At 41.8% G+C, this 25,204-nt stretch overlaps 1 protein-coding gene across 16 annotated transcripts in view; it reads left to right on the top strand.

Moving 5' to 3' along the window:
• The window catches only part of KCNMA1 (potassium channel, calcium activated large conductance subfamily M alpha, member 1), a 770,521-nt gene that overhangs the window by 431,950 nt on the left and 313,367 nt on the right, over nucleotides 1–25,204 (top strand). For all 16 annotated transcript variants that reach the window (XM_011974877.1, XM_011974876.1, XM_011974875.1 and 13 more), the window contains 2 exons: nucleotides 17,760–17,853; nucleotides 19,180–19,291. In XM_011974877.1, coding sequence (XP_011830267.1) covers nucleotides 17,760–17,853; nucleotides 19,180–19,291 — 206 coding nt within the window. The remainder of the gene's footprint in view (nucleotides 1–17,759; nucleotides 17,854–19,179; nucleotides 19,292–25,204) is intronic.

Raw genomic sequence — 25,204 nt, 5'->3', positions numbered from 1 at the left:
ACTCCAAAACATCTCCTCTTCTAACTTGCAATGTACCTGAAATTCCACCAGTTAGACATTCATTCTTGAAGCCTTTTCAGTTGTTTCTTAAAATCTAAGTAGTTCTTAGTGTCACCCTGCACCTTCATTAAGCAGGTATCAGTTATCGGCCTCTCAGTGCGGTGGGCACTGAGTTCTGGGAAGGACAACACAGGGACTGAAAAACTAAGGAAAAGGATGGCTTAGCCTGCACCAACTGTATCTGAAGGAAGACAGTCATCATCATATCAGTTGCATTATTCAGCACAGCTTGTTACCTGACATCTGCTTACCTGAAGAGATTACTGTGGGTTAATTCTGGAAGCTTGCTTATTACATTAACGACCTACATTTATTGATAGCTGATTATCTTGGGGGATTGTCTCTGAGAATTTGTGCAGTAGGTAAATGATGTGTTTGCCTCAACTAGCACTCCTTGGAGAAAGGAATTAAGATAGTTAATATTGATTTGTATCACTGTGGTTTCTTATCCCTCTTTTATATCTTTTGGAATTGAACACAGTATTATACCTATAATAGGTGCTGAGTAAATGTTTGTTAAAGAAATCAGTCTGTAGACATTCAGAGGCTCATATCACCAGAAATAGACCACTAGCCTGACATCTGGCTACAGTAAAACCAAACAGGAGAATAACTGTTTTTTTAAAAATTCGAACTTCATTATGAAATAGTTTAAGATTCACAAGAAGTTGCAAAAACAGGACAGAGTTTCTGTGTCCTTTCCAAGCTTTCCCCATGATAGTGCTCTATGCTACATGTCATGCGCGTCCGTGTGAAGAGACCACCAAACAGGCTTTGTGTGAGCAACATGGCTGTTTATTTCACCTGGGTGGAGGCGGGCTGAGTCCGAAAAAGGAGTCAGCGAAGGGAGATAAAGGTGGGGCCATTTTATAGGATTTGGGTAGGTAAAGGGAAATTACAGTCAAAGGGAGTTGTTCTCTGGTGGGCAGGAGTGGGGGTCACAAGGTGCTCAGTGGTGGGCTTTTTGAGCCAGGATGAGCCAAGAAAAGGAATTTCACAAGATAATATCATCGCTTAAGGCAAGGACCGGCCATTTTCACTTCTTTTGTGGTGGAATGTCATCAGTTAAGGCCAGGCAGGGCATTTGCACTTCTTTTGTGATTCTTCAGGTACTTCAGGCCATCTGGGAGTCACAGGGGATGCAATGGCTTGGCTTGGGCTCAGAGGCCTGACACTACATAGGCATGCATGGTATGTTGTCAAAACCAGGAAATTGACATTGGCACATTGCTGTAAACTCAAGTACAGATGTTTTGCCAGTTTTTACAAGCACTTTTTTTTTTTAATGTATAGATCCAAGACATTTTATCCCATGTAGATTTGTTTTATTACCTCCCCAGTCAATATACAGAACTCTTCCATCAGCACAATGAAACTCTCTGGTGAGAAACTGAATTTTAAAAAGAAAAAGAAATAACTTAAAAATAAGCACCAACATTTTTATAAGGTCACACGTGTGAACTTTAAAATAATACTAACTTCAGGCTGGGCACGGTGCATCACGCCTGTAATCCCAGCACTTAGGCCTGTTCTACTCTCCTTTGAAATGACGTCCTTCCCCAGCATGCCTTCCTGCTGAGTGATCGCTGCCTGGAGCATCTCCCTGAGTGTCTGCTGAGCAGCAAGGTGGCTGCCACTTTAGGGAATCTCTGCCTGTGTATCCTTTTCTGAGTTCAGTGTATTGTCTTCTCCGTAAGTCCATGTGTAGAGCGTTCGTTTTCCCCGTGTTAGCATTTGTACACTTGGCCTGGCTTCATGGAAACTCCAAACTAGAATGGACTTGAAACAAATGGAAATCCACCAAACAAGTATGATTGCATGGTCACAGCAGCACACAGGCAGAACTTTCCTGTTTCTGATTTATCAGCGTAGGGTACAGAGCTCCCACCATGGTTAAAATTGAGCTAAGTGAGCATCAAACACACTTGGTCACTTTTTAAAGAGAAAGCACACTACCTGAAAATGGCATCTTTCCTCTTGTCAACTCCTGCCAAAAGAAAGCCGCACCCCCCCATCCCCTGCACACCCCAGGATTCATACTTTCAGGCAGCCCTCTGGAAACTAAGGACATCTAAATCTAAAGGTCAGGATTCTGGGAGAGAACACCATTCCAACATGCTCATGAAATCCTAACTGTGCACAGGGTTCGATGGACACTTAAAAGGCAGCTAAGTATGATGGCTTGATGGTATGACTAACCAAGTTCTTTAGGTAATTAATAGTGGATGCAGCAGAACTGTTCACTGTATTTTTTCTGTGTGCCTAGGTGTGATCATATGTATACAATTTGTCTATAATCTGTTGTCTATAATTGTTGGCATGTGTCTACTATGTCCAGGTATCACTATTTGAGGTACTGAAATATGTTCATTTTATGTCAATTCTGACTATAATTTAGAGACTGCTCTCCAAATAGCAGAAAGAACAGCTTCTTACTAGCGTGGGTTTTTTTTTTTTTTTCCAGAAGATTAAGAGACATGTGCTGTCATTTCTCCGTGACACAGATTCCTGCAATAGACATGGGGGCCGTGGTAGGACAGAGAACCATGTGGTTTAGGAAATTGCTTCAGTGATACTGTGAGCTTAATCTCCTCTGCCTAAAGAACCCTGACAGCAGCAGGCTGAAGAAGGAGTATTTCCCAGGATATTAAGATACTGTAATTATATGGCAACAATGATGCTCATCTTAGTATGTGGATAGGTTACTTTTTTCCTTGGGGATTTAATTTGACTAATTGACCTCTATCTTCACAACCTTCTGCTTCGAATTCCTTCTCTATATTGTCCCCAGAATTAACTTGCTACAAGACAGGATAATCGTACCACTCTCCAGCATTTAAATTTCTATCAGGTCAGGTGCGGTGGCTCATGCTTGTAATCCCAGCACTTTGGGAGGCCAAGACAGGCGGATCACCTGAGGTCAGGAGTTCGAGACCAGCCTGGTCAACATGGTGAAACCCCATTCCTACCAAAAATACGAAAATTAGCCAGGCATGGTGGCAGACGCCTGTAGTCCCAGCTACTCAGGAGGCTGAGGCAGGAGAATCGCTTTAACCTGGGAGGCAGAGGTTGCAGAGAACCAAGATTGCACCACTGCACTCCAGCCTGGGTGACAGAGCGAGATTCTGTCTCAAAAACTAAATAAATAAAAATAAAAAATAAATAAACTTCTATCAACTCCCTATTTCCTATAGGATAAAGAGCAGACATGCTTCCAGGGCACACAGATGCTTCACGGTCTCCTGTCTGGCCTTGTTTCTTGCCAACCTTACAATCTACTTAGGCTCTATATGAGGTGTCCTTCTACTCCCAGAATGCACTGTGTTCTCTGTGCTTTCATCTCTCTGCCCAAGCTTAGCCCTCTGCTTCCATCCCTTCCCCTGCCTTCTCACCCTGATGAGTTTCCAATCCTCACTCAAGGCCTACTGCAAAAGTTAGACAGAGGCGATCTTCTGCTTCCAGAGTCCCTTGCTTCTTACTTGTATCTGAGTACTACTGATCATAGCTACCACTGACATAGTATCCACCATGTGCTGGCCACTAACAAAGCAGTTCACGTTTGCTAACTCATTTATTTCTCTCAACAACCCCAGGAGGTAGGTATTATTTACGTTTTATAAATGAGGACACTGAGGCACAGCACGATTAAATATCCAAGGTCGTACAAGATAATCAGTAGAATTTTTAAACAAGCTGCTCTTGCATATCTGCTGCCAGAAATTAAAATCTGGGAAGACTTCTCTGCTAAATGGAAAACTACTCCCAAGCAAGAATCATGTTTTATTGAATTATACGTCTCCAAAACCAGCATAGTGCCTGTCACCAAAGAAAAAATCTCAGAGACATTTGTTGAATGAATATACAGACTATTATGTTTTTGTTCAAAAAGATAATCCTGTTAAAAAGATGTCATTCAACTAAGCCTTTGAGTTTTTAATCTATAAGAGAGAATAAATTGTGATCAAGTGGAAACAGCTGCATCTCAAAGAATGAGGAAGGTAGTGTCAGGAGGAATCCTGTGTTTCCCTTCTCCTACATTCATCCGTGTGATCTGGCTGGTGCTCAAGTTTCAGTGGGTCTGTTAAGATCTCACTGAGCGTGGAAGGTGGAGGTAGTGCACTGCTCATTCACACTGGACCTAAGTTCCCTATCAAGGCTTCAATCATATATACACAGGGAATCAGAAGGCTGAGCTCCTGGAGAACATTTTAGAAGCAGTAATTTATAAGCACGGGGCTTGCTCTTCCCCTATCAGAACTAGGAGGCAGGAACTGTGAGTTAGGACTAGAACGTACCATTTTTTGAGTTGTGTTCAATGTACCAGAGATCACAAAAGGCAGAAGAGGCAAGAAAAATAACAGGCCTTATATTAAGCAGGGAGTTTACAGGAAACTAGTTTTTAGACATCCAGTGTAGCCTTGACAGTAGAGTGAAGCTTGATGAATTTAACACAGTATTAATACTCCTTTAAGAAAAATGTTAAGATATCTATATCTATATCTATATATATATAGATATATATATATCTCACATATATATGCTTTTTGCTGATGAATTGATTTTGATAAGAAATACCTTTGAGACTCTTACCTGTAACTAGGGTTCTGCTAAATGGTCAATATGTATGGGGTGAGCTCACTATTCACCTGCCATTCGTGCTGAGATGAAGAAAAGATGGCTCCACTTGACAGTGTGGTTAACTTCAGGGTTATAAATGGCTTTCAGGGGTATAGATGCATAGAATCCCTACCCTTGCCCCACCCGAGCTTTCATGACTATTGAGTTCCTTCAACACTATGTTACGCCTTGAGAGTCATCATGAGCTCTGTAACCAAAGTATTAAGGATGTTGGCACTTAACTGTCTCTTATTTATCTGACCAGCTTCAGCTCTGCTTCTATAATGAACTGTAACTACAGGAAACCATGGTGTGTATCTTTATGTAACTGATGCCTTGTTTCTCCTGAATTTTCATAACATCTTAACAATTATGGTTGACGTTAAGAACTCTCATGAGGTTATTTGTTGAAGTGAAATACATTATAAAAATACATACATATGAAAGGATGGCCAGGGAAGCCATTTCACTGAGTAACGACCAGTTCTGTCCTCACCTTCCCTCTGTCTCGCCCCTCCCTGTCCCCAAAGCTGCCTCTTCTCGCGTGTAATGCCAGCGCTCTGTACAGTGTTCTGTTTAGAGTAGTTGGAACATTTTTCTGCCTGTGTTTCTCATTGCTGAAGTAACTCACCTCTCTCATATCGACTCTTACCCAGGAGCCGCACTGCAGACTCTTTGATGTAGGTCCTTTCTGCATGGCAGCTAAGGCCAAGCTGTGGTTTTTCATTGCATGATGCAACCTCCCCCTTTCGGTTGTCGCCTCCAGGTTAACCAGATTCTTTTCCTGCACTGCCCATGCATGTTGACGTGCTTTCCCTGATGGCCCTGAATGTGGTGAGCACTGGACGCATGCATGAATTAAAGCAGCGAGCATTCTAATACACTGAAGCACTGGGCCTGAGGCTTCTCCTGGATCATCCCTTTGTGCCCTCAGTTTGCTGTGATATCACAGAGGCCACCCTGTCCCTTGAAAATTCAAGACTAGGACATTGGAAAAGAGAGAAATAAATCTCCCGTTTTTAGGTTTATGCTGAGCAAAGACTAATGACAAAGAATTAGAAGCTAGGGCCAGTTTCCCAAGTAACAACCTACCTGATCATCAGTCCTACATGTTCCTGACTTCACACGGGTGTGCACCAAGTGACCAGGATGATGATACCCTTTCATGTCTTTCTGAATAATGTTACCTGATTTGATTTTGCTTAGATCTAACAAATATGTAAATAAATACATATACCTTTTAAAAGCACCTCTTGGGCTGAATGCCTCAGGAAATGCAATTATTGATATTTCTCATAGTGTATCGTGTTTAGGAAAACCATTAATTCAACTTTAAAAGAAGTAAAATGGTACTACTAGAAAGAAATAGCACGTTTATTAAAGCATGTTGGCACTGCATTCAACATCATTGATTTGTAAATTGTGATCATTTTCTCTTCTTGAAATATGTATTTTTTGCCTTAGGGCTGTCTAATGACTTACTTTGAAAGTGCTTTCTTTTCCTTATTTTTTTTAAACTTGTGTACTTCTTTGTTGTATTCTCAGAATGGACTTTTATAAAACACAACTGTCAGGATCTGTTTTCTCACTTGATTTTTTTTTTTTTTTTGTCATTTCAAATAGATACTTTCCATTTTAGACATGCCTTGGTTGTAAACTGAGAAAAATGAAAGACGAGGCATCCCAAGCTGTGATAATCCTAGGGTAGGAATAACAGTTCCTAGAGAATTCTGGATGATACTAGCTTGTCACATCCCTTAGCCCAAGACTAGGCACTAAGCAGTCTGAATGAAACAAAGCTGAATGCTTTTTATCTTATTTTTATGTTTTCTTCATGAAATCTGATCTTCTACTATCTGGGGGTCTAGTATATTGAAGCTTTCCCACATTCCTTTTATCCTCCTATTCTGTTAAACATATCCTATCTATATATTCTATTAAAATGGACTTTGCTTAGAATTTCATAGCATGTTCTTTTGGTAACTAGTTAAAAGATCCTTTGAATGGGAGCATTTCCCTTTTTGAAAGGAGCTGAGATGGAATTACAGTACAGACCTGTGCAGGCAGACAATCCTGCCCAGCACGTTGACATATTCTTATTTTATGAACACTTTCATCTGGGGGCTTGGCAAAGGAAACATCTGATTCTCTTTTGTGAGATTCTTCAGTACAGAGACCCATTACTCTTTTCCAGAAAAACACAGTGATTCCTCATAAAATGAAAGGATTTCTGAAGCCCAACAGAAAGTGGGGATACAGAGATCCATTCACAGAGACAGAAGAGAAAATCCTAAGAAATCAGCTTCCTGGGGCCATCCTAGGCCTCTCACAGAGATGTTTTTACAATGATAGGAGAAACATCTCCAGAGAAGTTCAACGATAGGACAATAAAATTAAAAGAAGGACCTGCAGGAGGAAGCAAGGAGAAAGACACTTCACCCCACTGGGCATGTAATTCATTATATTTCTTTCCAAATTTATATCCAGAAGTCTAGTGGATGTCATTGATATGGTGGAAATAGCTATTTATTATTTCTTTTCTTTTTTGAGACAGAGTCTCACCCCATTGCCCAGGCTGGAGTGCAATGGTGCGATCTTGGCTGACTGCAACCTCTTCAAAATCTTCAAACGATTCTCCTGCCTCAGCCTCCTGGGTAGCTGGGATTACGGGTGTTCACCACCACTCCCAGCTAATTTTTGTATTTTCAGTATAAATGGGGTTTCACTATGTTGGCCAGGCGGCTCTCGAACTCCTGACATCAGGTGATCTGCCTACCTTGGCTTCCCAAAGTGCTGGGATTATAGGCATGAGTCACCACACTCGGCCAGCTATTTATTATTTCTGAAACATGGGCAGGGGAAACCGAATTTTGATACATAAATGATTTTCAATGTTAATTAGAAGCAAAAGGGAAAGAAAAAAACAAGGGAAAGAAATGTTCCAGGAGATGAGACATTACTTTCATGAAGTTGTCAAGAAGGAAATGAAAAGTGTGCATACTTGAAGATATGATTGTGTAATCATAGGGGCTAATAAGTCATTGCCATTTGCCCTGTTAATGATGACAGTTTGTTTTAAAGGTAACTCATCGTGTCTGATTTTCCATGGTGATGTTGGTTTCTACTGCCCAGGTCACTTATGACATTCCTAAGGAGTGACTCCAGCCTTGTACTCAGCAGACCCATGACTTCTAATCAGCAGCATCTCAGACACTCCGTTTTGGCCGTGAGGCCGCTAGGCTCTCAACAAAACTCCTAAATAGGAAAACTTACAAAACTTCCAGGCCTTAGCTGTCAGCCAAAGACGGAGCTAAGACACAGCTATTTTATTTCCTTGTGCAATAAAGGTATAATTGTTTTCTATGCCAGATATCAGAAAGACTTGTACGAGGTCTCTCTCTGTGTCTTCTTAAAAAAAAAAAAAAATCCTGAACAGCAACAACAACAACAAAACTTCAAGATGTTAGAAACTAAGCTATTATAATTATCCTTCAGCGTCACATATAAATTCATGTGTAACTTTAAATAAGCTGGTGTCCTTGTGGTGACTAAATATTTTATGTGACATTGTTGTCTGTTTGTCAAAGTGAAGCAGCAGATAAATGGAACAACTATATTTTACATAATGTTTTTTTCCCAGATGTTCTCAGGCTTCCTACATTCAGTATCAGCAGGTTGTCAGCATTGGTACTCTTTGTTAGTGTGGCCTTGAGTGCCCTACTGAGGTGCTTGTGTGCCATTCTGCTTGAGTGCAGATGTGGCCGAGAGGTACAAGAGTTGGAACTGTAATAGACCTCTTAGGCTACTGGCTGAAATACTAAGGTTCAGAATAAGAGAGAGATACATCTTAGGCATCTCATTATCTCCAACTGCCAGTCTGGAACCCAGAACAGGCTGGTTCTAGCTGTGGATTCAATAGTTTTAGCTTCTTTACTCCAAATCCTTGCAGGGAGACCCACAGCAAGGTGCCATTGCTAGGGTCATGCCATCCAGGTATGATAGGGCTATGTCAAAGCCAGGGAGGATGGCAAGAAAAGGGAGTATAAGGCATAAGCTAAGTAGGGGACTGGTGAGATGACCAGGGGAGGCCCAGAGAGTCCAAGGCAAATATCAGGAGAAGGCTCAGACAGAATTTTCAAGTCTGCATCTAGTAACAGCCTAAAGAAGTATTACAATGATTTGAAAGTCTGTTAATGCTATGAGAGTACCAACCTACCTGCCCAACCGTGCCCTGATTGGCCAGCCTTTGGCAAATAGAGAGCTCTTATTTTCTCTTAGGAGCCTCTGCCATCCCCTATATGAATATGAGGGCTTCTTATTTGGGAAGTCTTGATATGAAGTGCTTTGAAACTGTACCCTGAGCTACCTTCTCTAGGATGCCCTCTCTTTCAGAAATGTGAGCTCCAGGTCCTTGCTCCCCAATGGCTTGGGGTTGTTGGCTATCCCTGGTTATAGATGATTGTTTATCAGTCTCCTAGCACATAGGTGGCAATATTTAATATCCCCAAAAAAGGCATAGGAAGCAGAAGGTGGTGGTCACATGAATAGTCTATTCTTGCTTCCCTAGGACTAAATTCCTATAGATGTGACAGGAGTATGGATCCAGGGGTCAGAGGTTCCATTCCCCATGCCAGGCTTTGTGTCTAGATTCTCAGCTCTCCATTCAGACCTGGGACTTCTCTTCTCCTTCCTTTACCTCATTTCTAATCACCTCATCTAGGCTGTCCTGTTTTGTGGGTGGTCCCAGGGTGGGGGTGGGGTTGGGGTTGGGCCGACAGCATATATTTGTGCAGGGAGGCTGTGGATATTTGTGTGTATACATGTTGTGTGGATGCCCGCCCACATGAACCACTCCATACCTATACATGGCTCGTTGACCCTGCCCTCGAAGAAGTTTCACTCTGTCTTCTGGTATATGTGCATGAATGCATATGCATTTAGTGCTATTTGGATAATCTACTCCATCCCATTCCTCTTCTAGATAGATAAGAGTTTCCTAAAAACAAAAGGTTGAGGGGATGGCTAGACAATGGAGGAAGGGGAATGAGTGAGTAGAACTGGTCGGTCATGATTCCTCAGACAGTTTAGTGAAAACTAAAATCAAGCAATACTTGTTTGGAAAGACTCTGTTTTATATAGTAGCTTAACTCCGATTTATTACATAAAAGTTGCTGGCAAATATGAACACTAATTCTACTGTGGTAACAACTGTGATTGAAATAATTGTAGTCTGCAGATAAGCTGGAGAAAACAAGCATTAGTGGATAGGTTGTCTTGGACATCATTCCAAGAGTGTAACAGTGAAAAAGTACTTGCTCTTACAGAAGAAAACTTAGAAGAGATACTTATAAGACATATGACTGGTTCAGATCTCTGCCTCTTATGTAGATCTGTGCTAAGCCAACCAGGCAAGGAAAGCTCTCATCTCTAAAAAAAAAAAAAAAAAAAAACAGGAAAAAAGAATACACAAACTCCTGTGGCCACTCATTAAAGTGACTAATGGTTTTCTCTGTCAAGAAATCTTGGTTAATTATTTAGCATTGATGAGACTGTGTGGCTACCTTCATGGAAATATAATTTTCACTTTTTCTTCTTTAATACTCTATAGAGTTATACTAGGCATTTGTGAAATCTCACAATAGCTCAGTGGACAGCCTGTTGGGCATTTGGATTACAATGCAACACCAGATAAAGAGGCAGTAAAGCAGATACAAATGAAAAAATAAATGAAAAAAATAGAAACAATTGATCCTATCAGTTATTGTTCAGTTGAATGATTGCCTTTTGGCGGGCCTTTTCTACAAACAGTTGCTATTATCACTATGATTATTACCTTAGTTTTAGAAATTACTATCACTTTTGAGTGCTGAGTCATCTGATTCATTCTTAGAACAACCTTGGGAATTCATAACCTTATCCCCAGTTTACAGAAGAGAAAACAAAGGCTTAAAGAGGTCAAATTATTTGCTCAAGATCCTATGGCTAATAAGTGACAGAGCTGGAACTTTAACTCTTCCATTGAATTCTAAAACTACCTAGCTGCCAAACACTTTTGAAGTCAACTTGTAATGCCCATATTTTGCTTTTGCTAGACCTATCTAGCTCCATTGTGGATAAAAAATATGGAATGAAGATGGGAAAGGAGACTCTTAGTTCAGATATAATATTGAAATCTTATTAGATAAAATTTAAAAGAGCTTCATAACAAACAAGAGGTTCTCACCATCTGAGTTTCATGAAAACAAATGATCTGTGTATGTTTTATTGAGAAATTTGTAAGGAATTGACATATTCCATTCTCTCCATTAGCAATCTATGTCATTTTATTTGTCTCCTAGAAGAATGTTTTATTCTTAGGAATAATTATTTGGGTAGACATCCTGAGCCTTACAACTGCTCTGAAGTCAACTGCTATCATTGTTTCAGGATTCTCCATATTACTCAAAGCTCAAAAATGCAGAGCATATACGGATTCTAAAGAGTTGTGAGGGTTTTTATACTACTTTCCGGTATGCTCCAATTCATTTCAACATGGGATACATATATTTGTGGCTATTGGATCACATCTCTTCAACTGAGCAGAGCTATAATTAGGAACCTGTTGCCATCAAAAGGATTAATAGTTCTGTTGATACAAACCTATAACTGATGACTTCCCAATAAAGCCAGTTAAATGACCAGCTGGCATGGGATCATAATTGATCAATACTGCAGAGTAACAAAGACTGTTTTCTATTTACATTAGAGCCATTTCAAGGTCTAAGAAAAATGTTTTAAGATAAAAAAGGGGGAGCCCATTTTGGTGTTATCATCATTACTATTGATTAATGATTGCCCACAAACTGACGCATGAAAGATAACCACATCTTAGAAGATAACCACTCCATGATGTTCTGGGATAAACTGGAGATGCTTTATTCTGTTTGGTAAAACTAAAAACTACACAACTTATTGAACACATGCCCCGTCCAGTGTAAACCTGAGAAGAATCGATATTAGAAAGATGAACTCTTAGGTACACAGCTCTGATAAGATAATTAAAATGGTAGCATGAAGGAAAACAAAAGAATACAAAGCTTTCAGCTTGGATCCAGTCAGGTTCAGGGAAGTCCTGGGGTGTTGTCCAGTTCAGGAGAAAATGTTCTATATAAATATTATTGCTTTTTCGATGATGAATTAGTATCATGTCATTCACACTAAATCCATTATTGTTATTAGCTCACAAAATATTTTTCTGTGATCTTAAATTTTATGAATAATAATATCAGTTTCTAATTTGAAGTACATTGCAAAGACTTGCCTCCCTTTTAAAATTAGTCTGTCTCACAATATTCTGGCTGGCTAAATGCTTTTATTCCAGTTCTGTAGGCAGGAAAACTGAGGCACTTAGTTTATCCAGTATGTCCAGACATAGCCAGGAAAACTTCAAATCACTTAGACCTACTCCCTCTTGGTTATAGATAGGTTCCATAAAAATCCATCTCTATATGATGTCTCTTTAAAATTTATTTTGATTGGATCGAATGGGATGCAAAGCTTATTAATCATTTAGTTCATAATTAAGAGTCTTCAGAGTATCTAAGTATTATCAGCTTTCATTATCTTCATCCTTGTTCTCCTAGAATAGGAGAGGGTGAGGGAAGATTGGGCCACTTGAAGGGTCATTCATCTTTAATCAGATGGATAACTAGGAGTTATTTCTCTATAAGCAGAAGAACTTCCTCTCAGCCGATGGCATCAGTCTTTGTGATGCCACCGCCCCACACAGGGTCCCAGAGAGGTCTTCTGGGGATTATTAGTGTCCCTATGACAGTCTCTACTGAGCAGGGTTAGGGTTAGGTACAGGTTAAATACATCTGCTTCCTATGCATTTTCCTAGACCACCCAACAGACACATGAATTTTTTTCTAGGGCAGTTTGTCCTCCTCTATGAAGGATTTATGAATCAGTCAACCACTCCCATCATTTTTGCATGAGCTCCAGGTGAGGCTCTGTAGAGTTCATGTATGAAACAGGAGGGGACCATGATGGTGGATGAATGACATCTTTTAATTAAATTAATTTGGCAGCATTGCAGAGGTGAGACTTGGAGAAGAGTCTAGAATCATTAGGCTTATTGCGTTGACTCATGTCTTTGGTGCTGTGGGCCTGAACTCTGCCTGTTCATAATCCAGGTGGGAATTGAGAGGGCCCCATTCAGTTTAAAAAGGGACTAGCCACAAGAGTGAGGAGAATTTGAATGTTGGAAATTATTTCACAAAATGCTATCTTGTTCTTCAGCCAGTCCCTTCCCTATTAAATCATCTTGGATGTGTGTTATTGTTGTTGTTATTCTCAAGCTACTTACCATTTCTTTATCCCCTATAAATGATGGTCTCCGTAACCCCTCCCCATCTGTACTTCATCATTTTTCCTTTTAATCTTAATCAAAAATGTGCTTAGCAGGTACTCTCTGATTGTTAATTGGAATGTCCACTGGTGAAGCTTGCACAGTGGCATTGCAATTGCTTCCCTGTATCTTTTTAATTTTTTCACCCCCTCGTTTGCCTCTGAAACAGAAAATGTCTGTTCAACTCCTTGATCTCAGCAATTAGCTAAGTGGTATGCAGCTGGTTATCTGGAGGCAGGCTCAAACACTGAATCATCTCTGTTCAGGTCTGAATGGGAAGTTTCTTGAGCAGTGACACCTATAATTAGTGTGCAGTTGCAAGAAAGGTTTTTGGGAGTGGCAGGTCTCAAAGTGGTGTTCCCAGAGAAGCAGCATCCCCATGATCTGGGAAATTGTGAGAAATGCAACATCTAAGGCCCCCACCTCCAAATCTACTAAATCAGAGACTGGGGATGGAGCCCAGCAAGATTTTAACAAGCCCTCCAACTGCATGCCAAAGTTTGTGAACGACTACCCTGGAGAAGTAGCTTCACAGGGTTCGGCAGCCAGACTCAGGAAGGTGGGAAAAGAGACTGCAGCAAACCGAGGGAAGTTTAGAGGCTGCGAAGAGGGGGTGATCCTTCCCTCTTGGAGATGAGGAAGGTGCCCAGAGGAAGCACTGCTAGCAGTGAGATTTTGTGCTTAGAGCTCCTGCCCTCTGAAAGAAAACCTGGGTAGCCCTCACTTGCCTGGTGCTCTGAAAAGACAAGTTCTTAAGTCAGTCTTCGGGAAGGTCTGTTGCATCTTCCTGCTCAAGAGTCTTTTTGAAAATTTGATTACTAAGTAGATGAGGAAAGAGAAACACTTCCTACTTTGGGTGAGTCTTATTTTCCTCTGTAGAGGCATCTAAATGCTGATGATATACTCACTTGATGGCCAAGAGGAAACAGGAGTTTGTATTTCAACCTCTACCCTACAACTGAACCTTTACTCCATAAGAATCATCTCTTTACTGAGGCTCTTTTGAAGGTGCCCAGTCATGGAGTCCTGGTCCAAATGCTAAATTTGCCTATGGTTTTAGTATCACACTTGTTTCATGGATTATGGGAGCCTCGAAATGAATAGTCTGTCACTTACCAAGTATCTTGTATCCTCTAATTATAAAGAGGATGTAAGTTAAGTTAGTTAACCCGTAGCAATTTAGGGTAAGTCAGTTTTTTACCACCGGAGGCAGAACTGTGTTATTTCAGTTCGTAAAACTCCGCCTTTTTTTTTCCTATGGCAACATATACTGTGTAAATCCTTCTGAGGTGGATATGCCTCATCAGACTGGAAATCTAAGTCTGTGTGTGATCCAGAGTCACTTTCCTTTGTAGTTTTGGTTTTTTTTTTTTTTTCCTTTAAAGCATAATTTCTTTGTTAGCTTTTGAAGTTTCTGTGTATCTAGACAAGGAAACTCCTCCTACTTTACACAAGAAGGGAGAGTGTTTGTATTTCATTCTCCATCCTGTAATGTGCATTAATCATTAAGATAAAGTCTCTTTGGGAGGAAAATAAATCCTGGTTGATATGGCCAACTCTTTTGTTGTTGAATTATGTATTCTCTTTTTACAGGATCAATGAATGTCTCCATGGGTTGTTTCCGTCTGAGGAATGAAATAATGGGGCTTTGGAAGCTCCACTCTGTGGTCTGTGGTTGTGCGAGTCTGTGAACTATAGGCACTCAGAGGACTTATCTCAGAGGGGATCTGATAAACAGTTCTGTTGCCACTTGAAAAAAATCAGGCAGGACATTTCTGCTGGGGCTGTAGTGGCAAGCAGGAAATAGCTAAAAGGGATAGAAAGTACATTGCCCAATCACTCATCCTACCTGGGTCTTTTGTCCCAGAGTTTCCTGCTTCTCTGCCTGCCCCCTGCCCCCTCATATCATTGGGGTTTGCTCATATTACCTTCCAGCTTCAGTCAGAGGAAAAGCCACCTGTGCCAGCAGCATCATTTACTTCCTCTAGTATTTCAGCTCCAAGTTTAGTACTCAAGGAATGATAATGAAACATGATGAAATCAGTTCTAAATTGTTTGAAAGGATTAGAGAAAAGGTCTTGTATGGCTTCAACATGTTTCCTGTAAACCAGGGGTGTTGTTAAGGTGCGTTTTTCAACACCATGTCCTCTAGCTTCAAGCCCTTTCATTGTGGCCATTGAACATAAGCATTATGAGAAGAGATGACAGAAAGGACCAGGAAGGTAAGAAACAGTGGAGAAGTTGCTGCAGCCAATTCCTTATGCTCTTCTCAATACCTGTTTCCATTTATGTTGAATCCAAATGTCCTCCGTGGCATTCAGCTCACATCTCTCCCCAAGCTATTCCATTTTCTACCACAGCCTAGCAAATACTTTTCCAATTAGCTGTATTTCTAGGTTACCACCAAATTAACCACAGAGGCCATAGAATTAATAGGAGCTAGGGAACTCACGACGGCCCCAAATATGCCACCAGTAACTCCACCAATAACAACTGTGAGGGCAACAGTCAGGTTTTGGCCTTGGTGAAACAATAGTCAGTTTTCCGTGATAGTCTTGGGAACCAATACTTTTTTTCTCTCCCCTTGACTGCGTATACATCAATCTTGATGACTATGAGTTTATAATGCATAGCTACGTGAGTCCCCGCTGGCACAAGTGAGCACCTGAATACAGTAGTTACCTACAGATCTCCCCATCCTTGTTTGCTTATTCTCTCTCTCTCTCTCTCTCTCTCTCACACACACACACACACACACACACACACACACACACACACCATTTACTCTTTAGTAACGTATCCTGCCGGTGGCTTCCATAGCATAGAGATGCATTGTCTCTTCAACCCTGGAATCTATAGGATTTCTGGTCAACCCAGTTCATGCACATTTTTCACTGCAACTAGAGTAACTGGGAACTCTGACACCCATGGATTTTTGGGTCTTGTTTTTGAAACAAAACAAGCACCCCCATGGCCTGAGAATTGCAAAAGTGTCACCGATTCACTGTAGCCTGGATTTTCCTTTTTTCATCAAAATTAGTACCTGTGTAGGAGAGCAGGCCTAGAGCCATGGCAGGCTGTGATGTTTGGCTTCCTTGCTTGTGTCTCCTTTCAGCATTGAACTAACCAAATTCCATGCTGTCTTTCTACCCACTTCCCTATCTTAGTGAAAACCTGGCAATTGTCGTTTTTTGTTTTGTTTTGTTTTGTTTTGTTTTTTGTTTTTGTTTTTTTTTAAAGAACTGTTTTTCAGTGTTGTTTTCTGTTCAGTCTGCCTAGTTTGTGACTGCAAATATAGGTTACTCTTAATGCTTGTCTGGAGATTTTTCCACGTGATTTGGGAGATGACGTAGGGCATGTTTGACTTGTAGCAGAGATGAAGAATGGATAAATCCAGTGCATGGAACATGATCGGAGATTCCCACAGACTAACTCACCCTGCCTCTAAGTGGGCCCTGAGTTCCTCTACTGCACAGATTCCTGCCTGTTGAACAGCCAAGCATTGTCCTTACAGAAGTGCAACTATACTAACTGGTATTGCACACAGTGATTTCCAAACTGGCACTGCTAGAAAATCCTTCATCTTCCATTTCTCAAGATGGCCCCCTCCTGGAGGGAGGAGGTCTATGTGGCTTCCCTTTAGGGAAAGTGTTTTGCTTCTGTTGGTATTCTGTCTCCTTTCCCTCACCTCACTTCACCTTCACGTTCCTGGCCTGGGTGTTACTATTTACCTACTGATCACAGAATACTATATGAATTTCCATTCACAACTTTGAGTGTTTAATGAGGCTTTCCTGCTTCCCACCCAGCCCAAACCTTGGGAGTTTCCACACACTGATCCTCTGATCAGTTTGACACAGGAAAGCACACAGGTCTTGTACCAGTTTGTATAGTAGTACCCTTTTGAACTGGCGACTCTTGAAGTAGAGTGTGCTGGGGGTTCGCACTGGCTGCTCAACACACACACCAAGTCAATTAGCATGCATGCCAAAAAAAAAAAAAAAAGAAAATTAACCCTTAGAGTACTGCTTCAACATTTTGGTTTAATGGTCTGAGTTTGGCCAGTTGGACAATACTTCTTTCCCCAAATGTGAGTCCTGCACAGAAAGTCCGTGCTTAGTCTAGCCAGAACCTCACCCAGGATCCTCTCCTCTCTAGCTTTCTTGAGATGCTCCTGGGTCCTATATTTGTTAATCAACTAATGGTTTTTAAAAGGTCCAAAACACAACCACTGTGTTTAATTGAAAACGGGCCCCACTGCCAATGTGTTGGAGGGCATGAAGAACTGTGTTTTAGCTTTGGCATGTGTCCTCTCAAAGAAAGAAAGAAGTTCTTTAAGGGTTAATATGAAATTAAGGAATTTGGAGGCCTCTCCTGCTTGTCCTTCCTCCAAGGTATCTGCATGTTCCTCTTTAGATTCTTCGTTCAACTGCTGAATGATGATAAAAAATGATAGATATATAACAATTTCAAAAGCAACAAATAAATGAACAGTAGTTCCCGAACGGTTGAATGGAAAGACCCCTTGGCAATGCTTGCTTGATGATCCCAGGAGGCAGAAAGACCAAATGTTTTCTTTCATGAATATTCATTTCATCGTCTATCCTAAGCACTGCCACTTCTCAGCATCATGGGAGACTGGATGATACTACCTGTCATTTACCTCTTGCTTTTTCTTCTTCCTGTCTAATAGCCCAATAGAATCCTGCCAGAATTTCTACAAAGATTTCACATTACAGATCGACATGGCTTTCAACGTGTTCTTCCTTCTCTACTTTGGCTTGCGGGTAAGTTTGTGCAACATTACTCAGTATCACAATGGGGTGTTTCAGTCTGGGACCCAGGGATCATCCCCATTAGCGTCTGTTCTCACAGTCAAGATAAAACCCAGTGTTTCCAGGAGAGACAGCATACCTGCATTCTGCTTTTCAGTCTGGGAGAGAGCCCGCCCCTTAGCTAAGCATTTTCTGGAATTCACTTAAGTTTTGTTTCAAGGGGGAGAAATATGGATTGAGGAAAATTGATGATGTATCCACAGGTGGATTGTTTCTCATCTCTCTTCACACAATGCCATGTTCCCTTAAAAATTAAATAGAAATAGGCCGGATGTGGTGACTCACGCCTGTAATCCCAGCACTTTGGGAGACTGAGGCAGGTGGATCACCTGAGGTCAGGAGTTCGAGACCAGCCTGGCCAACATGGTGAAATCCTATTTCTACTAAAAATACAAAAGTTAGCCAGGCATGGTGGCGGGCATCTGTAATCCCAGCTACTCGGGAGGCTGAGACAGGAGAATTGCTTGAACCTGGGAGGCAGAGGTTGTACTAAGCCAGAGATCATGCCACTGTACTCCAGCCTGAGTGACAGAGTGAGACTCCATCTCAAAAAATAAAATAAAACAAAAGTAAATAGAAATAAACCTCTTCAGCTCTTAAAATTATGTTTAGCAGTGTTCACTTAGCTGAGCCCTGAGAGAGAAGTTGTGAGTATGAATGAAAGGAGGGTGAGGAGAGTAGATGGACAGAATTGTGTGTGTGTGTGTGTGTGTATGTGTGTGTGTGAATGTATACATATGTGCTTTATTTATAGTTATATTTACATGAATGAGTCTAATAAAAGTAAAATCACCCAATCTTCCCTATGAAGCTGTTGAAAACCACAGAAAAATACACTGCCTGATCTTTCCGTAAGACTAGCATATCATATAGTTCATCTATTTAGGGCCCTATATGGGGCACTAGAAAACGTGTGTGCCCAACCATAAAAGCATGTGCTTTGTGTAGATATGAGAAGGACATAACCTCTCCCTCCAGACCTTAAAAACTAAATAGAAATAGGCCGGGTATGGTGGCTCATGCCTGTAATCCCAGCACTTTGGGAGGCTGAGCGGGGTGGATCCCTTGTGGTCAGGAGCTTGAGACCAGCCTGGCCAACATGGTGAAACCCCATCTTTACTAAAAATACAAAATTTAGCCGGGCATGGTGGCCCTATGGAAATTCAAAACTTACCCCTATGAAAACTCAAAACTTACCCTTTGACAAAAGAGTGTACATTGGATGCCGGCACCGTGCTTCTCATGTTTTTTCTCTTTCTTTTTTCTTCTTTCCTCCAGTTTATTGCAGCCAATGATAAGCTGTGGTTCTGGCTGGAAGTGAACTCTGTAGTGGATTTCTTCACGGTGCCTCCCGTGTTTGTGTCTGTGTACTTAAACAGAAGTTGGCTTGGTAAGTCAACCTCTCTTTCCTTCTCCTTCCTGGTTCCTGAGTCCTGGCTGAAGGACAGAATTTGCAGTGGACCAGGGGGCTGTCTCCCTACAAAGAACATTGTATGTATTAATGTGAACAATGCTCTTGGAGTTTTAGAAGTTGATGGTGGCAGCTCTCTTTGGAGCACTAGCCCCGAAGGGTTTGCACAGTTCGTGCTTCAGGTAATGCAGTTTTATAATTGTCAAAGCCTAGAGGTCATCACTGTCACAGCCAGGGCCTTTATGTTTATGGTTCTGTCACTTTTCATTCAGGAACTTAGAGTCAGGACTGGATTAAGAAGCCCATGGTGGTAAAGCCAGCTTTTCAAGTGGCTGGCTCAGGCACCCCAGAGGCCTGCCTGCCAAAGTTAGCTTCGGTCTGCTTCCAAAAAGTGGGTTCTTCATGGTCTATTTATAGGTACAAGGTTCTTTGGAGGGCAGGGAGGGATGAAGTTTCTTGAGTCATCTCTCACCTTACAGGAGACTGAGGTCCCTTTCTGGGCTAACGGGAGAGTGCTGCTGTGCTGTACTGTACAGGGCACATCCTGGACCAGGACTAGAACACTTTAGTGGGGAAAGTAACTTGACCAGAGAATAGTCCTGGAAGTCCAGGGCTTAGAGAGACAGCTTCAGGTTTCTCATTGCTGCGTTGATTTCATTTTTTCCCTGAATTCAGAGTATTCCTGCTGTCCTGGGGTCTACTAGGGAAGAAGGGAGGCTGAAACAGAACCTGGAGGACTCTCTGTGGGTTCCTTCTGTCCTTATTTTTTAGGAATTTTGGCTTAAGTTAATTATTTAAAAAGCAACACGCATACGTTGTAATCAGTGAAAACAAAGATGTGTGAAGAACACATTCATCATCTTTCCCCCTTGCATCCATCACTGCCTCCTCCTTTAAACACCCAGGGTTCCCAGGCCTTCACATGTGAAGTGTTTTAGAGATGGTGGTGTTTGTATGAGAAATTGTATCAAATAATTGCATTGCACCACAATTTGGCTTCCTCACTAATCGTGATGGACATCCCTTCAGCTCTGTGATAACTCATTTCATAACAGTTGTATAAGACTCCATAATTTGTTTGTATCACAGTATATTTAGCCATAACCCTAATGATAGACCACCTGAATGTTTTTCTTTTCCTCCTATTGCTGCTAGAAACGATAGTTTAATAAACACCGTTATTCATATATTTGTATAATTCTATTTCTGTCAATAGTTCCAGGTTCCTGGAAGAGGAATTGCTGGTTCAAAGAATATGTGTATTTTCTTTTGTGCAGACATTGATGGATAACTTAAAAAAATGTTGTGTCAAGATAGGCTTGCACTAGCAATCCATTTTGTTGCCATTGTTAGCACTGTTAATTTATTATATACCTAGTGTCAAGTATTTTTTAAAAATAAGCATCTTCGTAATATAGTATGTGTGGTACTCTGTATTATATGCACATACATATGTGTGCATGCATACACGTATGTATGTGTCCCTATCCTAAAAAGATTTCTTTTGCTACTAGTTTTCTTATTAGAATTATATTCTCTTGCTCTAAGGAAAAGTTTTCGTTTTGGACCTGAGATATGCTTGGTTAGACTGGATTTTTTGCTTATCGTATCCCAATTCCTTCTTATTTTCTCCTTATCCTGATGAGGCTAGTAGAGTCACACACAAATCTGAGAAGTGTCCTCAGTGTAACTTACGTGTTCCTGGGTGTCAGCGGTCCCAGCTGCTGTAGCTTCACTGTTAACTGGCTTTGTGACCTGGGAGCTCACTTTTCTTAGCCCATTGTTTTTCATCTGTGAGATAAAGATTTGGCTAGATGATCTTGAAGAATCTTTTAGCTCAGGAAGTCTTTAAGGCTCTTGAGTCATTAATGGGAAATGTAGGATCTAGGTCATTGGGGTGGACAGGGAAGCTAGTAGAATTCTATCAGCAGCATCCCTGAGTCAAAATTATGGATGAGCTGTTAACAGGGAGTCCTTTTAAAACATCTTGTTGCTAAGAGTTCAAACACACACCCATGCACACACAGGGAAATCGACGGGGAAGGGGACAGGTGGGATCCGCCTTCTTCACCTGGCTGTGCTTAATTACCGTGTGCATTCAAACAACCACTTTGCTTTTCTGGATCCTCAGTTTTCCTATCTGAAGAATGGGGGTTTAAATGAAATTACCTTCTAGTCCTCATACTTCCTGAATCTGCACTTTCTGCCAGTGTCCATTCTCTCTTGGTCCCCTGTGGGCCTGGGTGATGGAAGGGCTCCCTGGTGACTGTGGTGGAGACATCCTCCTCTGCAGTGAGCAGAACATGCCCCCACTAAAGGTGTGGAGCTGAGCCTCCTTGTGGTGAGTGACACGTTCTCTGAAGCATTTTAGCGCCAGGAGTTCTGGTGTGCTTTGAAATCCACAGCCTTCTTGTGGATGATTTAATTCTGATTTTTGGAGATATGTTCTGATCTCATAAAAAGTCTATTGGCACAAACACAGAATGGGGGCAAAAAATAATTGAATAGGAAATAAAAGAGGTTGAAATGAATTCTAATGAGATACATCTTTGCATCAACTGTGGTCGCTTTCCAAAAGAAATGTGCTCTAAATGTGCTCGCTTCCGTTTGTATATTAATATTTATTGAGCATCTACTATATGTCAGGTACTGTCCCAGATGATTGAGAAACAACAGTGTAGAAATAGAGTCCCTTCCCCCTACCCTCCTATACTGCAGTGTGGGGAAAGCAGGAAACACTGAACCTAATAAGGAAGTAAATGACACGGTAGGATTAGGAAGCATCAGTGCTGTTGAAATTGAACCCATAGAACAATAACCTTTTGGTCTATGAAATAATAATAACAAAAATAAAAAATAACGTCTCTCCTCTTGTAGGAGAAAGCACCTGTAATGAAATGCTTTGGGTTCTTTGGTAACGAAATCTCCTTGGGTGAGATCTAAAACTTATCTCCCTGTTATGGAAGAGGATTCAGGATAATAATATTTCAAGGAGGTTCTCATCTGACTTAATACATGGGTTATTACATTGTGAAACAATTATTGTACTGATGAGCTGCCAGAGAGAAAATGAACATTCCCATGAGATATGACTTATAAAGGAGAAGAAATAATCCCATTAAATAGGGGCATTTCAGGCTTGGCTGCCCTTCTCCTGGAAAGTGGAAGGGTGCTGCCTTTTCTGGCTGAGGTTTGGGATAAGATGCAGGAAACCGAAGTCTATGCCAATTCTCCTGCACAGACTTTCCCAGCCCTGCTGAGGGTAGGACTGTGCAGTAGCTGGCTCTGTGGGAGATAAAAACCAGAGTGAATGCAGGGCCCCTGCCCGTACCTTTCCCAGAACACTGTCCGCACCATGTTTAGTTTTCAATTGTTGGCATATGATTGTGTGTTGTATAGTACAGAATACATTCATTGCACAGATCATCCTAGCGCATGTAACGGTGTATTCATAGAGACACTAATTTGTAGTCAGCTTCTACTGTGTGACGGGCACTCTGGAAAGCCCCTCACCTACATGGACTCAATCCTCAGAGCAAACCTATGAGGCAGGACTTGTCATTGCCCCATTTACAGATGAAGAAACTAAGGCTCAGAGAGATATCTCGTCCAAGGTCACATCTCCTGGGAGTGGTGGGAGGGGTGCATTCCCCAAGATGTGGTCTGACTTTATGTCCACACTCTTCCTCTGCTCCTCTTTCTGTGTCCTTACCCTTGAATGATTTGCGGTTGGGAGCCCTGGGTTGGGAATGACGGGGCTGGTTTTGCTGCGTCGTGTTGGCATCCCTCCATTGGTGCTTACTCATAAAGGGCTTCACTCCAGGCAGGAAGAGAGGGGAGAGATCTTATTTAAGACTCCGTGTTCTCCTGGCTCCTCTTTCCCCTCCTCCTTGCCCACCTCCAGTTTCTAGAAATGCCAGGAGGACTAGAAGAACGCAGAGCTAGCCTGGTATCTCCCAAGTCCTAGTGCCCCTCAGCAGCTTGGAGATCCGACCTGCTCCATCTGGGACAGAGACACTGGAGCTTAAGCACATCCCCAGATATTAGCGCAGAGTAGATTAAAGCTCAGCTCTGAGCTCCACCAACTCAGTCTACATTTTGGCTCACCCATTTGCTGATGGGACACTTAGCATGAGCATTTTATCTTCCTCAGGCTCAGTTGTCTCACCTGTACAATGGGGTTAATTATAGCACCCACCTCATAGGGATTCACTGAGGTAATGTGAGTAGAACAACATGTACTTCATATGAGCTTAATGAACAGAAGCCGGGATTACCTCGGCCTCTCTTTCTAATCTACCTATCATATTTTAAAGCACCGCAAGAGAAAACAAACCAGAACAGAATAAAAAATAAGGCAGCGGATGTGAGGACACTCATGTCGACAAGCAGCAAGATACTGCTTATTTTAATTCCTGTTCCCACCCACCAACTTATTCATTTTGTTTCCCTTACAAATCCCGACCTCACTAAAATAAATGCACCTTGAAATGAGAGCTGTATCTTATTTTGAGATTTGAATAACATGCTCCAAGGAGAACTCATTTGTCCGTCTGTCTCATTCTCTTTTGGGAATGTATCCCCAAGGTAGGTCGATGAACTGTGCTGCCTCTGTTTGTGTGTTTTTTTCTTTTTGTTTTTGATTTTATTTTATGGAGTTTGGCTCTTGTTGCCCAGGCTGGAGTGCAGTGGTGCGATAATGGCTCGCTGCAACCTCCGCCTCCCGGATTCAAGCAATTCTCCTGCCTCAGCCTCCCCGATAGCTCAGATTACAGGCACTCGCCACCACGCCGAGCTAATTTTTGTATTTTTAGTAGAGACGAGGTTGCCATGTTGGCCAGGCTGGTCTCAAACTCCTGACCTCAGGTGATCTACCCGCCTGAGCCTCCCAAAGTGCTGGGATTACAGGTGTGAGCCACTGCACCTTGCCTGTGTGTATGTTTTTGTTGAGGGTGATCTTGTGGGATTTAAAGAAGGGAGTAGGGGCAAAGTAATGATGCACTCACCAGCCAGTTTTCTAGCCCATTTTTATTACCTACTGTGCGCTCAGCACTGGGATGAGAGGAACACATGCCGGACCACCCTGTATCCTACCGGTACTGTGATTCCCAACACCATCCCCTGTTCTTTGATGAAATTGGGGTGTGATAAGGGACCATGGTCATTGGAACCATGATTGGAAAACCATAAACTTGATTCTGTTGTCTGTATCAGAACTGGCCTTAGACCTTAAACCTTAAAACCTTCAGTAAACTGTGCTAGAAAATAGAAAACTCTGCTAGGAAATAGAAAAATGAGTTAATGCCCAATCACAGGGCAATTGCAATGATGTAGGGTATCTGCTTATAAATATATGCCCAAGCAGTCCTTTTGTGTGTGTCAGAAGGCAGTAAAAACAGGATTATATAAAAAAGCACAGGCGCTTAAAAACAACAACAGCGAAAGAACAAAACATTGTTCCTGTTTGAGACTAAGGTTGCAATCTCATTTTGGAACCAAAATAAACACACATGCAGTGACAGCAGGTAACACTACCCACTATATAATTAAGCCCGTAATTGTGAGGTACAGGCTGTAAAGGCTGTGGGAGTTCAGAGGAGCAAGAGCTCACGTGGGTGGGAGAATGAGGATAGGCTTCTGTGAGAGGCCGGGGCTCAGTGGAGGCTGCAATAATGGGCTAAGACAGGGAGAATGAAGCCTAGTATGTGTGGAGCATGGTATGTACCTACAGAAGCGAATACCAGCCTAGAGAAGAAAGTGGCCTTCTACTTGGGAGGCAGAGGCAAGAGGACCCCTGAGCTCAGGTGTTTGAGACCAACCTGGGCAACATAGTAAGACCCTATGAGAGAGAGAGAGAGAGAGAGAGAGAGAAGAAAGAGAGAGAGAGAGAGA

Source organism: Mandrillus leucophaeus, unplaced genomic scaffold, assembly GCF_000951045.1.
Source record: "Mandrillus leucophaeus isolate KB7577 unplaced genomic scaffold, Mleu.le_1.0 Scaffold15, whole genome shotgun sequence".
Taxonomy (NCBI): domain Eukaryota; kingdom Metazoa; phylum Chordata; class Mammalia; order Primates; family Cercopithecidae; genus Mandrillus; species Mandrillus leucophaeus.
The sequence above is the reverse complement of the archived record's forward strand: the minus strand, read 5'-3'. Positions and strand labels throughout refer to the sequence as shown.